Here is a 13,330-nt window from a genome sequence, read left to right on the forward strand (position 1 = left end):
TGTCAGTAAACAAAATCAACATTAGAGGCAACACTATCCATTTAAATTTGGGGAAATGAGATCAATTTGAGCTAAACAATTAAAAGCTCAGCCATTATTTTCCAACAGGCCTTTATAAAAGGTCTGATAAAAACATGGTGATCATTTGTTTAAAATTTAAGTGCCATGCACCAAGCATGTGATTTACTGTAACTCCATTTTTGTATGGATTAGAGATAATGACTTTTAAGGAGCTGTTAAAAGTGCTCCTTATTAAATTTATTCTTTGGGCCAAAATTCATCTTAGCATAATTGAGCTGACTACAGTGGGAATTATGCCTACTAATATAGGGATTGAATTTGGTCCTTCATATCCAGTTGGAATATAAAGAATAAAAAAGAAGAGATTATTCCCTCGGTGCAGTAACTGGGGTTCTTCGAGATATGTGTCCTGATGAGTGCGCCACGGCACATGCACCTCTTGAGCCCTGAGTCAGAGATTTTCTATCAGCAATGTCTGTTTGGTCCATGCACGCATCCTATATATCCTCGTGCTGTGCTTAGGCGCTATATAGAGCTGTGTGGGCACCACCTTCAATTCCTTCTCCTCCCAAACATCCCACAGAGAACAGTCCAAAGCAGAGGGGAAATGGGGTGGATAATAGAGCACGCATCAGGACACACATCTCAAAGAACCACAGTTACTGCACCGGGGGAATAACCTCTTCTTCTTCTTTGAGTAGTGTCCCTACAGGTGCTCCACTTCAAGTGACTCCCAACTAGTATTCCCATAAGGAAGAAGAAACTTCAGAATTGAGTCCAGAACTGAATATAGGACTGCATTAACAAGTGCTGCATCTGAACTGGACGCCTAGATAAAGGCATAGTGCTTAGAAAATGTATGTACTGAAACCCATGTAGCAGCCTTACATATCTCAGATACTGGAACGTTTTTGAGTAATGCTATGGACATTGCATGAGATCTGGTAGAATGTGCTATTGACCTTTGCAGGGGCTGAGCACCAGCTGCTTCATACCATGTGACAGTACACCTAGAGAACAACCTCAACAATCTCTGGGCAGAGATCATGGACCCCTTGGATCTGTATGTGACAAAAATGAACAGCTGAGGCGGCTTCTGAAATTGCTTGGTCCTATCTAGATAGAAGACCAATGCCCATCTAACATATACGTTATGAAAAGGTCTCCTGTTGCAACTTACATGGTTTTGGAAAAATACTGGTATGGATGGACTGGTTAAGATGAATGTCCGATAGTACCTTAGGTAAGAATTTAGAGTGTGGGTGTACACAGATCTTGTCCTCGAAGAACACTCTAAATGGGGATTGGGGCTCTGCCATCAAGGCCCCAGTTTCTCTGACCCTCTGGGCCAATGTGATAGCTACTAAAAAGGCCATCTTCTAGATAAGTGAAGCAAAGAACAGGTTGTCATTGTTTCAAATGGAGGTCTTATGAGATATCTAAGTACCAGGTTGAGATTCTAAGTTGGAGTGGGGTCCCCAACTTGGGTACATTGGTTCCCCAAACCCTTAATAAACCTTGAAGACATAGGGTGAGCAAATATAGAAAACCTTTCTACTGGAGGATGAAGAGCTGATGTTGCAACCAAGTGAATTTTAAATGAACTAACTGATTCCTTTAAGTCCAGCAGGTAACCCTGGATAGCTGAGAGTCACAAGAATTCAGACACGAATCAGTGGCGTTGACGCTAGTGGCTGAATCTCTTCCACTTTTGCAGGTAAGTAATTCATGCTGACTCCTTTCTGCTGTTCAATAACGTGTACTTCTGCAGAGCAGGTAGAGTCTAAGCCTGCGAACCATCGAGGAACCAGGTCCTGAGGCAGGGGATCCCTAGGTTGCTGTGAAGTAAACAACCTTTGTCTTGGGATAAGAGATGATGAATGATTGGAAGCTTGATTGTTGGATGCACAGATGAAGTAGTTAAGGATACTAAGCTTGTCTCAGTCAGGTTGATACTTTAAGGATAATCCTGGCTTTGTCCTGTCTGATCTTGTTCATCAGTCTATTAGCAGTGTTGGAGGAAATGCGTAGAACAGTCCCTTTGTCCAAGATAGGAGAAAGGCACCTTCCAAAGAGTGATGGCCTACACCACCTCCTGAACAAAACAGAGGACACTTCTTATTCCTGGAATATTGAGGAGGTTTACCTCTGGAAGTCCCCAATTTTGGAGAATATCATGGAGAATTTGAGAGCCCAGTTTGCATTCATACTCATGGGAGAAATACCTGCTGAGAGTAGTGGCTGTGGTGTCCTGAATGCCAGGGAGATAGAGAGCTGAAATTTGGATCTGATGGGCTACACACCAGTTATACAATTTAATTGCTTCAGTGCACTGGGAGGTGGATCTTGATCCTCCTTGTCTGTTGATATAGAACATGCAGGCCACATTGTCATGATCCTGATTGATTTGCCTCCGATAAGGGGTAGGAAATGAAGATAGGGCAATCCTGATTGTCCTGAGTTCCAATAGGTTAATGTGGAGACAGGTTTCCCGAGTTGCCAATCTGACCTGAGCCATGAAGCGAGGTACTGAGGTGAGCTCCCCATCCCAACATGGATGTATCTGTTCTCATGCTTATTATTGGAGTTGAGTGAACAAAAGGAATGCCTGCACTGATGTTGAGTTGATTTTTCCCCCCCACCAGTCTGGGGAGTTCTTTACATGAAGGGGAACTGCAGTTTGCTTGTCCAATCTGTTCAGTGAAAAGATTGTTCTGAGCCAGCCCTGGAAGCAAAAGAGACATATCTTCCATGATTAGTCACCAAAGTGCAAGCTGCCATATGACTCACAAACTTTAGACAGTTCCTTTCTGAGGTTCGAGGACTCCCTTGAATGGTCCTGACTAGATTTGATAAAATCATGAGTCTGTCTGTTGGAAGGTAGGCCATGGCTGCCAATGAATCCAAGTAAGCCCCTATTCTGTATTCTCTGTATAGGCGTTAATGTGCATTTTCTTACATTGAGATGAAGACCCACTTCCTAGAAAAGCAGAGGAGTGGATGACGATACTGCTTTATAAACTCAACCCAGGAGCAGCCAATCATCGAGGTATGGGAAGACTAAAATCGCCTCCTGATGAAGGTAAGTGGACACTACTGCGAGGACCTTTGAGGACACACTTAGAGCTGAGGAGAGGCCAAAGGGAAGTACTCAGTATTGAAAATATTCCTGGCATATAGTAAAGAATAGGTATTTTCTGTAAGATGGGTGTATTGTTATATGGCAATAGGTGTCTTGTAGATCAAGGGCCAAAAACTAATCTGCCTCTAGTTAAGGGATTATAGCTGCCAGGGTCACCATTCTGAACTTCTGAGACTTTATGAATATGTTTAGTAGTCTCAGATTCAAAATCAGTCTCCACCCTCTGTCCTACTTCGGCACAGGGAAATAGAATAGAACCCTTTTCCTTTGTGAGGAGTTGGGACTCACTCTGTCACTGCTATCGAAGGAGAGTCTATTTCTTGTCTCAGTGCAAACTTGTGAGAGGGGTCCCTGTAGGGGGATGGGAAAAGGGGGAGTGGAAAGGAGGCAGGGCTGCAAAGTGTATTGGGCCCAATGTTATGACCTCTATGACCCACTTGTCTGTAGTAATCCACCTCGAAGCATGCTGGAAAGGGAAAAGTGGTCTCCAAAAGGAGACAGGTGGGCAAAGGGTTGCAGGTGCTGAACTAGAGGTATGGGAGGATTTGAACCCTTGAGTGACCCATCAAAACTGTTGTTTCAATGATGACTAGGTACTCGTGGAAGGAGGATGAGCAGCCCTTTTTCTCTAGAACTTATATCACTTTGTGGGGGGTTCGATGGATCTCAAACCCACAGAAACGAGGAGGGCGAGATCTCTGGGGGGTTTGAGAGCTACTAAATCTTCTTTTATTCTAGGTATATATATACTCAGAGATCTTAATGTGGCCCTGAAGTTTTTCAGCATATGACAAGAGTGGTCTGTGGTTTCTGAGAACAACTTTTGACCATCAAAGGGGAGGTCCTCAACAATATTCTGAACTTTTCTTGGTAAGTCCGAGACTTAGAGCCATGATGCCTTGTGAATAATTCCTGCCACGGAGATGGGCCTGCCAGTGGTGTCTGTGGCATCCAAGGACACTTAAAGAGATGTTCTGGCTAATAATTGATCAACTGCAAGTGTAGCCTGAAATTGTTCCCTCTGTTCCTGTGGAAGATGATCAATAAAGGTTGTAAATTTATTATAGTTTGTGAAATTATATTTAGCCATGACTGCCTGATAGTTTACAATCCAAAATTGTAGGGTCACGGATGAATTGGACGTCTGTTCCAAAAGGGCTAAGCACTTTTGTTCCTTGTCATATAGGGGAGACTTGGAGTAGTGTTGCTTACCCTATTCATTTACCTGCAGACAACTGTGTGGGGGATGGGAGAATAAAAGTTTGGAGTCCTTGGAGGAAACATATTTTTTATCCTGCTTTCCCTATGGCAGTTAAGTATCTTTAGGTGGGTCCCTATCATCCACCCCTCTCCCACTTCTCACGAAGTCCCACTGAGCTCTATCATGGGTGTGTGACGTTGTGCAGTCTATATGGTTTTATAAACACATGATAATAAGTGAATATAATGTAACTGGAATATGCTTCATGCAAAAGGTCTCTTGTAAGGTATCATTACAAAGCTTATAATCTACTGAGTGTGATCATCCTATTTGTATAAATGTACCACTCTTGTATCTGAAACTAGAAATATGAACTATAACTCTGAGGGCCTATTGTAATTATGCAAAGTGTGGGCAATTAATGGTGGTTTGGAATCTTGATGACTCCCATTAACCAGGACCATTGTCTGCAGATGGTTGTGTTTACCTATGAGTCTTCCTGTATATGTGTGTGCTGGCAAGTGGGTAATGAAGTCTTGCAATGACATGTGATCAGAGGTGAAAGTAAGCCGGTACAGCATACTGGCAAGAGCCAGTAGGCCGTGCTGGACCGCACCAGCTTCCACGGCGGGGATTTAAAGGGCTCGGAGCTCCCGCAGCTGCAGGGAGCCCAGAGCCCTTTAAATCCCACCTTCAGCTTGGCACCCGGCCTGGGGCCGAGATTTAAAGGGCTCAGAGCTTCCGTGGCTGGGGAGAGCCCAGAGCCCTTTAATTCCCCCACCCCGCAGCTTGGCGCCCGGGTTGGGGCCGGGATTTAAAGGGCCTGGAGCTCCTTGCCGCTGTAGAGAATCCCAGAGCCCTTTAAATCCAGCCCGCAGCTTCAGCAGCTGGGCTGGGGCCCATGCGCCCAGGAGAGGGTGAGAACTAGGCAAGGGCTTGGGACAGCGCTTTGTGGGGAGCCAAGGCCTGGGCAAGCGGGACTGGGCTGGGCAACATGTCCGGGGAAGGGCTGCGTGGTCCTGGTCCGTCAGCGCCCCAGGGAGCAGCGGCTAGCAGGGAGCTCAGGGCAAACGCAGTAAGAGAGCGGCTCTGCTCCCGGGCCGGCTCCCGCAGCCAGAGGCTTGTACCTCGAGGGGCTGGCCGAGGGCTAGCAGTCCTTGTGAGCTGGACATGGGGCTCTGCCCTGGGCTAGGTAGGGGTCAGGCTCAGTGACTGAACGGTCCCTTTGGGGTGGAACTGGCTCTTGGAACACCCTGCCCCCACCCTGTCCAGGGGCAGCCAGAGCCCCCCCGATCAGGGATGAGCAGCCCTCTTTGCCCCGGCACATTTCCTCCCCAGGCCCCTCCAGCATGGGGGAGTTTCATTCGCCCAAGGGAGGCAGCCGTGGGGCAGCCTGGCTGGTGGCAGGGCCAGAGGCTAGCCCAGGACTGGAGCAATCACTGCTTGGGGAGCGCCAGGGCAGGACCCCAAAGTCCCAGGCCCACACAGGAGCAGGGTCCAAAGCCCAGGAGCTTGTCCATTCCTGAGGGGGAACCAGGGGAGGGCTGGGCCCTTCTGCTTCCAGCGCGAGGGCTTGGCCCTGCTTATGCCGGTGTGAGCGGGGCCGGGCCTGGCATAGGGGTCAGACTGCCTTGCCCAAGGACTGAGATGCCCAAGCTGTGCCCACCAAGGGCAGCCTGCAGAGTCCCCACATCCCTGCAGGCAGCATCGCTGTGGGGTGCTACCATGCTCACCCCTTCTAGGGAGGGGTCCCAGGCCTGCCAGGACCCCAAATTGGTGCTGAGCAGGGCCCATGCACGGAGCAGCTCCGAGCAGGGATATTTACTGGGGCCCAGACCCAGCATCCATTGCCCAAGCAGCTCGCCGCCCGGGCTAGAGCCAGGATTTAAGGGGTCGGAGCTCCCGCAGCTGTGGGGAGCCCAGAGCCCTTTAAATCCCGCCCGCAGCTCCGACGGCTGGGCTGGGGCTGGGATTTAAAGGGCCCTTTAATTTGCCCCTGAGCCCTGGGGGCTCCCAGCCACCTCTGCAGCTGGGAGCCCCGGGTTGATTTAAAGGCCCTGGGGCTCCCAGCCACAGCCAGTGCCCCAGGGCCTTTAAATCTTGAGAGGCCCCGCCTTTTCCAGTTGAGGCCCCGCCTCTTCCAGTCGAGGCCACGCCCCCTCAGGACTCCGGCAGTACCAGTAAGTCCTGTAAGTTACTTTCACCCTTGCATGTGATCATGTCACCTGACCTGGAATCCATCTTTAACCTGGTGCTTTTCCAGTGAGGTGGGGTGGAAATCCAGAGGGACAAAGGGTTCCCGCCTTATGCAAAAGATATATGAAGGGGTGGAAGAAAACAAGGAGAGAAAGGAGCCATCATGAAGAATCCCCTAGCTATCATCTGAGCTGAAACAAGAGCTTGTACCAGGGGAAAGAATTGTGCCCAGGCCTGGAAGGTGTCCAGTCTCAGAAAAAACTTACTGAAGCATCTCTGAGGGTGAGATTATCTGTATTCAGTTTAATTAGACATAGATTTGCACATTTTATTTTATTTTGCTTGGTGACTTACTTTGTTCTGTTACTACTTGGAACCACTTAAATCCTACTTTCTGTATTTAATAAAATCACTTTTTACTTAGTAATTAACTCAGAGTATGTATTAATGAGCAAACCACTGTGCATATCTCTCTATCAGTGTTACAGAGGGCAAACAATTTATGAGTTTACCCTGGAATAAGCTTTATACAGAGTAAAACGGATTTATTTGGGTTTAGACCCCATTGGAAGTTGGGCATCTGGGTGCTAAAGACCAGCATCCTTCTGTGAGCTGTTTTCAGGTAAACTTGCAGCTTTGGGGCAAGTAATTCAGACCCTGGGTCTGTATTGGAGCAGACGGGAGTGTCTGGCTCAGCAAGACAGGGTGCTGGAGTCCTGAGCTGGCAGGGAAAACAGGAGCAGGGGTAGTCTTTGCACATCGGGTGGCAGCTCCCAAGGGGGTTTCTGTAATCCAACCCGTCACAAGGTGTCCTTCTGCTTTACGTCTTCCTGTGAACGTACCTATTCACTCGACTTTAAAACTACAATATCTACATGGGTAATTTATGAATTTGCCTCTTTGCTCCCACTTAACTGGGATTGGACAATGGAGTTTCTCCCTTTAGAGGTGGATTGCATTGTTAAATTCAGGATTTTTGGATTTACCTCTGAGAAATCATTGCTTGGTGAGGATGGTCCATTCTGCTGAGTCCCAAGGGCTGAAAGGACTGACCCACTGTTGCACGCGTCTCTGGAGATGTTCCAGGTGGCTGTAGAAGGGATGTGGAGGCCCCCAAAAAGCAGTCCAGCTGCCATTATCCCACTTATTGAATGAGGGTGCTCTCTATGGGCGGGGAGCAATCATGCCAGAGCTCCCCGTCTGTGGATCTTGAGAGTTCTCATCACAGTTGAAACACATCTTTGTGCTTTTGGCTTCCTTGCTCTATTCTATTCCACCAGGATGGGGCAAGAAACAGTGACAAGGAATAGTATTTGTCTTAAATAATAAAATTACAAGCAGCTGCCATCTTACACATGATACTGAGAAGGACTAAATTAGCATCACAATTTGGAAGCACCAGAAGATACTTAAAATTATGAAATTTTCAGTTTTTAAAAACTGGTAAAGTAATTATATAACTTCCTACAACTCTTAAGTTATTTCCAAAGGTTTTGAATTGTGAAGCTGATTCTTTTGGTCCTAACTCCACATCAAATTGTGTTGCTTGCTTTATGGTAGAGAGGAAAATCCCGAGTCACTGATCAAAGATAGTGACAGCGTGTGACTGGGATACATAAAACTGATTTTGAAAAATTCTTTACTTGTGGAATGACCAGTGCCTCTGCATAGGTAATGATTAAATGTACTTTGTTATAAACCTGGATTTTAAGCTCATCTCTATCTTCAACAACAAAGCAATCCACCTCAATTTTTCACATAACACATCTCATGCCAGCATAGAATGTTTCTGGAGTATGTACATTTTAGTAAATTTAGCCATCAAATGTACTGTAACCTACTCTAGAATTTACTTTAAACGCAAATTTGAGTGTCGCCTATCCCAGGCAGAAGCTATCTACTCTAAGTAGCTTAAAATGTCAAAAGTAGGCTGTTTGAGTGTTTGGATAGGGTTTTTTTTTTTTTATTATTATTCTCCTTAAATTGTACTGAATTTATGTTTCTCTGGAAGTTGATTCCCTATTTTTGATTTGCCCAGATCTTGTTCTAATTATTTTTTCCATTTCATATTTGAGTGACTTTAGGCCCTGATCCTTCAGTTTGTTGCATGAGGTCAGACTGCTGTGCCCATATGGACCCCCCAGAAGTCAATGGAGCTCTGCATTGGTGCAGCAGTGCACGCACACGCAATGAATTGCAGATGGGGGGGGACGGGACGCTAAGTGTTTTCCTATCCCTATTTCAGATATACATGACTGCCTCCAATTCTTATACAAATTCATATTTCTAAACGTGTTTTATTTCAGCTTTGTTGCACTGGGATGAGCAAAAAAGCAGGTAAATATACTGAAAGTCAGATACTATCTATTAATGAAAAAGCAGAATAGACATTAAATTAGCCATTGACCTTGTTTTTATTTAGGAGCGCATCAAAATTTTTAAACCAGAGCTTTGGTTGACTGGAATGATATGCACACTTAATTTTAATAGTGTTTTTAAAAAACAGTAAACATGATGTGTACATTCAAATGTGTGCAAGACAAACATTGTCCATACTACATGGTTACATTATAGAGAATGAAATGTTTGAAATATACAACTGTGAACCCTTTATGTTTTTGGTATCAATTATTTAGTCAGCACTTAGTAGGACTATTTTCTAGAAGCCATTTCACATGTGCCATGTTTAAAGATTTGTACAGACTCTGTGGCAAGTTCATAGTGTAACTGTAGTTACATTGAGCATTGCTGGATAAGGAAAACAAGGCTCTGATGCTTAAATATTTCTTTGACGCTAAATCTCTTGTAATTTAAACTGGAAAAAAGTCTAACCTGCAGTTTATAAAGTCATTATTAATAATCAGCCACTTGAACTTTCAAAAGTGGACAGTGATGTTTTGAATACATTTTATAATTCTAAATGCCACAGATGAAAGCACAAAACTGCTGAACCTGGATGACTACTCTACAAAATCTGACCACTTAAAAGCATAATCTGAGTTGCTAAAGCTTCTCATAGCTCTAATAAAGTCTTCAACAGTCTTAATGAGAGCTGTTGACAACAGCTGCGTTTAGAATGCCAATAGTATGAACATTACAGAAAATGCTGAAGCCTAAGTATTCAGATAAACTTTGAAACATTAAACATTCTGGTAACACTGCAGTTTCTCTTTCATATGAAAGGGTGGTAGTGCGCACCACGTACAAATGGGATATTTAGAGTTTCTAGGGTAATTTACTACCAGACCAACTGTAATTGCGTCTTAAAAACCCTGTTTTTTATTGTGGCCTTTTTTAAAGTGACTTTTTAAAAAACAAACCTATGTAGCAAATAAAGGCATCTTTTCAGTAAACAAAAGAATTTCTTAGAATAAGAAAATATATAAACAGAATTTTTTTTCTGTAGGAGGATATACAGACATATTCCTTGTATAACCATGTATATTAAACAACAACATAAAAAGTATATTCAAATGTTAGGGGTCTGATGTAAACACACAAAAAACAAGGAGATTCAAAGTGAAAATACAACATCCTTAATTCACCCCATTGTGCCTAGTTACTGCAGCATATATGGTATTAAAAATTCAAATGCAAGAAGCACTTGTTTAACTCAAAGAGCCAAGTGATTTCTTTGGAAATGTATTCAAATAAAAAAATGCTCCTAGCCAAGATCATGCGCATCAAATTTCAGCCCAGGAAAAAAATTCACAGCCACATTATAAACCCCCTGAAAACAGGAGTTTATAATGACAACTACAGTGGCGCTTTGAGAGCCACTATAATACATACTGTTGGGTTGGGGTGTTTTTCTTTTTGCTTCGTATACATATATAGTAAACAGACACTGAAAAAACTGATGGGCAGCTTTTTCATTAAAGTTGTGCAATTCATTACACTACTGAGTAAACCTCTTTGCCTTAAATATTTTAGAAAATGAGAAGAGACCTTTCAGCTGAATATATACAGTGTGCACTAGTTAAGAGTATTTAAATTTATATACAGGTAAGTGCACCAAGACAGACAGAGACATGAATGGCTTTGGAGAGTTGAGTCAAGATTTAGTCTGCTTTTCTACCATTAAAAATGCATACTGAAGATTGTTTTTGAAGAAAGATGCTTCCAATTTTGTCTGAAGTCCTTCATTTCTTCTCAGTAAGGGTTTCATCACCAAATTTTACATCGAGCTAGATTCTTTAGGAGATGGAGTAACATCAGAGGTGCCATTGGAGGGTCCACTAGTAGCTGCAGAGAAGCAAAAAAACCCATCACTGGTAAGATTGCACAGCAAAAGAAAGGTCAATATTAAAACTTACATCAATCTTGCTGTAAACTGAACTCAGGTAACCCATTATAATCACTAAGTAACTCAAGTTAATTAATGAGGAGTCTGGTGGCACCTTAAAGACTGACAGATTTATTTGGGCATAAGCTTTCGTGGGTAAAAAACCCACTTCTTCAGATGCATCAAGTTAATTAAGTCACTTTTGAGATGTTTGGACTTAAAGTTAGACCTACTTTGACATTGTTACACTGTGTTGAGCAATTCACTCTTGAAATTCAATAGTCTGCCACAGATGAAAAAATTAACGCACCATTAGCAACTGTTTGTGGAACCCTCTAACATCTGCTCTTATAGAAGTCAGACAGCCAGAAGAGGGAACACATTTTAACAAATTATATTGATCTGAATCGGCTTGAAAGTCACAGAAAAACAAACAATTATTTCTGTCTAATGAAGAGGCAGGAAGTTGATAGGAAAAAATATTTTCAAGCTTCTCAGCTGTAGTACAAATAAAGGAAAGTTTTTACAAACTGTTCTTGACAGCGTTTTTAAACAGATTTACATATACACTTAAGCCAAACAACTTAAAAATGTGTTGCAGCCAATTTTTAGTATAAACTGAAGATAGATAAGGCAGTTTCAGTTTGGAATTTTTACAATAAGAAGTTCAACCATTTACTATTAAGTCATTTACAATAGTGTTGAAGTCTTTCATATGGTTAGCTATAGTCAAATAAATAAAAATTCTTGGATCCATGTACCTGTGCATAGGCTTTATGGGGAATCTCAGCCAAAGGCTCTAAAACACTGGACCCAAAAGGGGAGTTATATGGTATCCCTGCTGTGATAGTTAGACTGGCTCCAGTGCTCCAACAGGAGCTTTCAAGCAGGAAGCAACAACAGACCCCAAATAGCCAATTAAAAAGGACAGAAGACAAACTTCAATATCCCTTAAATCTCTGGAGAAGATAAATGGTTGACTGATTACATTGCAACGGGAAGCAAAAAATTAAACAAGACATATCTTGAAGAACAAGCATAAGACATCTTGAAGGGATAACATAGTTACTCCCAAAAATATATATAACAGCCATCAAAATGATGTAACACCAAAGTATTAAATAGGGAGGGCCGAAAAGTCTGAGGACCCTTCAAATGGAAGATTTTGTAACAGGTAGGTCAAATCTAAAGAACAGCATTTTGTAAATGCACGTAGAGAAGATAATTCTGTTTTTCAAATCTCCTGGACAGACATAGGGTAAGAAGTTGACAGACTCTCATACAGTGAGCCTTGCTAGGCAAATCTAGAACTTGAAGGCTATCTTTACAGGACTCAGTATTTACACATGGTTCTTTTGGAGACAGAACCTGTCAATATTGGATAGAATTAAAATGTGGATGAACTTTACAAAGATTTCAGTCTGTGCTAGCAAAAAACCTAGGATCATTTTTGTTTCTTAAATAGACACTGGGCCTGTGGAGAATGGCTTCACTGGAATGGATCTATTGGCAAATGATTAAGGTGAAAGTCAGTCACTCTCTTTATGATTCATCTGTTGCACAGTATATTTACAGAATTTAGCTGTAAACTGGATCAGTCACTAGAAACTGAACCTTACTGTACGAGGTTAAATTTATTGTTAGAAAAATGGCTTCACTCTGAAGAAACCCAAGAACATAGGAAAGGAGCAATTGAAAAAGAGCTCTGTGTCATTTGGATCATATTAACATTGGATAGGACAAGAAGCAATGGGCTTAAATTGTAAGAAGGGAGGTTTAGGTTGGACATCAGGAAAAACCTCCTAACTGTCAGGGTGGTTAAACACTGGAATAAATTGCCTAGGGAAGTTGTGGAATCTCCATCATTGGAGAGTTTTAAGAGCAGGTTAGACAAACACCTGTCAGGAATGGTTTAGATAATACTTAGTCCTGTAATGAGTGCAAAGGACTGGACTAGATGACTTCTCAAAATCCCTTCCAGTCCTTTGAGTCTATGATCCCATAACAATGTAACAATTGCCCCATGTACTTGATAAACAGCTGCAAAGAATTAGTCAGAATTCAAAATTTGTTTAATAGGTAGTTTTATTTATTTCTGTTTGTATGTGTCATTCCAAGGCTATTAGCGTATCTAAATTTCAGCTGTTTAAGAACACAGAGAGAAACACTGAATTTGATCAGTATCAACTGATAAAGCCTTCCCAAGTCTAGCTCAACAAAACTACGAGGAGCAGTGGGACACTACTCAGACCTTCACCAGCATGGGTGGAATGATCCTTTCCTCTCTGCTGATTTATTTAACACACAGTAGCTATATTATTTTTTTACTGTGTCTAACTGCCTTGAGTCTAAGTCTGGAAGTCTAGTCTTAACTGCAGATTGACTGCCACCAAGTCACCTGAATACAATTTGAAAGTTTTTTTGTAACCACCAGGGTACACTACATCTGTATTCTATGGAGGCCTCAGTTCAGCCATTACTGCTG

The 13,330-nt window shown here is 42.8% G+C and overlaps 1 protein-coding gene across 9 annotated transcripts in view; it reads right to left on the bottom strand.

Moving 5' to 3' along the window:
* Positions 1-8,955: 8,955 nt before the first annotated feature.
* PPIP5K2 (diphosphoinositol pentakisphosphate kinase 2) overlaps positions 8,956-13,330 on the bottom strand; it is a 90,381-nt gene continuing 86,006 nt past the window's right edge. For all 9 annotated transcript variants that reach the window (XM_054032168.1, XM_054032167.1, XM_054032170.1 and 6 more), the window contains one exon: positions 8,956-10,805. In XM_054032168.1, coding sequence (XP_053888143.1) covers positions 10,738-10,805 — 68 coding nt within the window. In that variant the 3' untranslated portion in view covers positions 8,956-10,737. The remainder of the gene's footprint in view (positions 10,806-13,330) is intronic.

This window comes from Malaclemys terrapin, chromosome 6, assembly GCF_027887155.1.
Source record: "Malaclemys terrapin pileata isolate rMalTer1 chromosome 6, rMalTer1.hap1, whole genome shotgun sequence".
Classification (NCBI taxonomy): domain Eukaryota; kingdom Metazoa; phylum Chordata; order Testudines; family Emydidae; genus Malaclemys; species Malaclemys terrapin.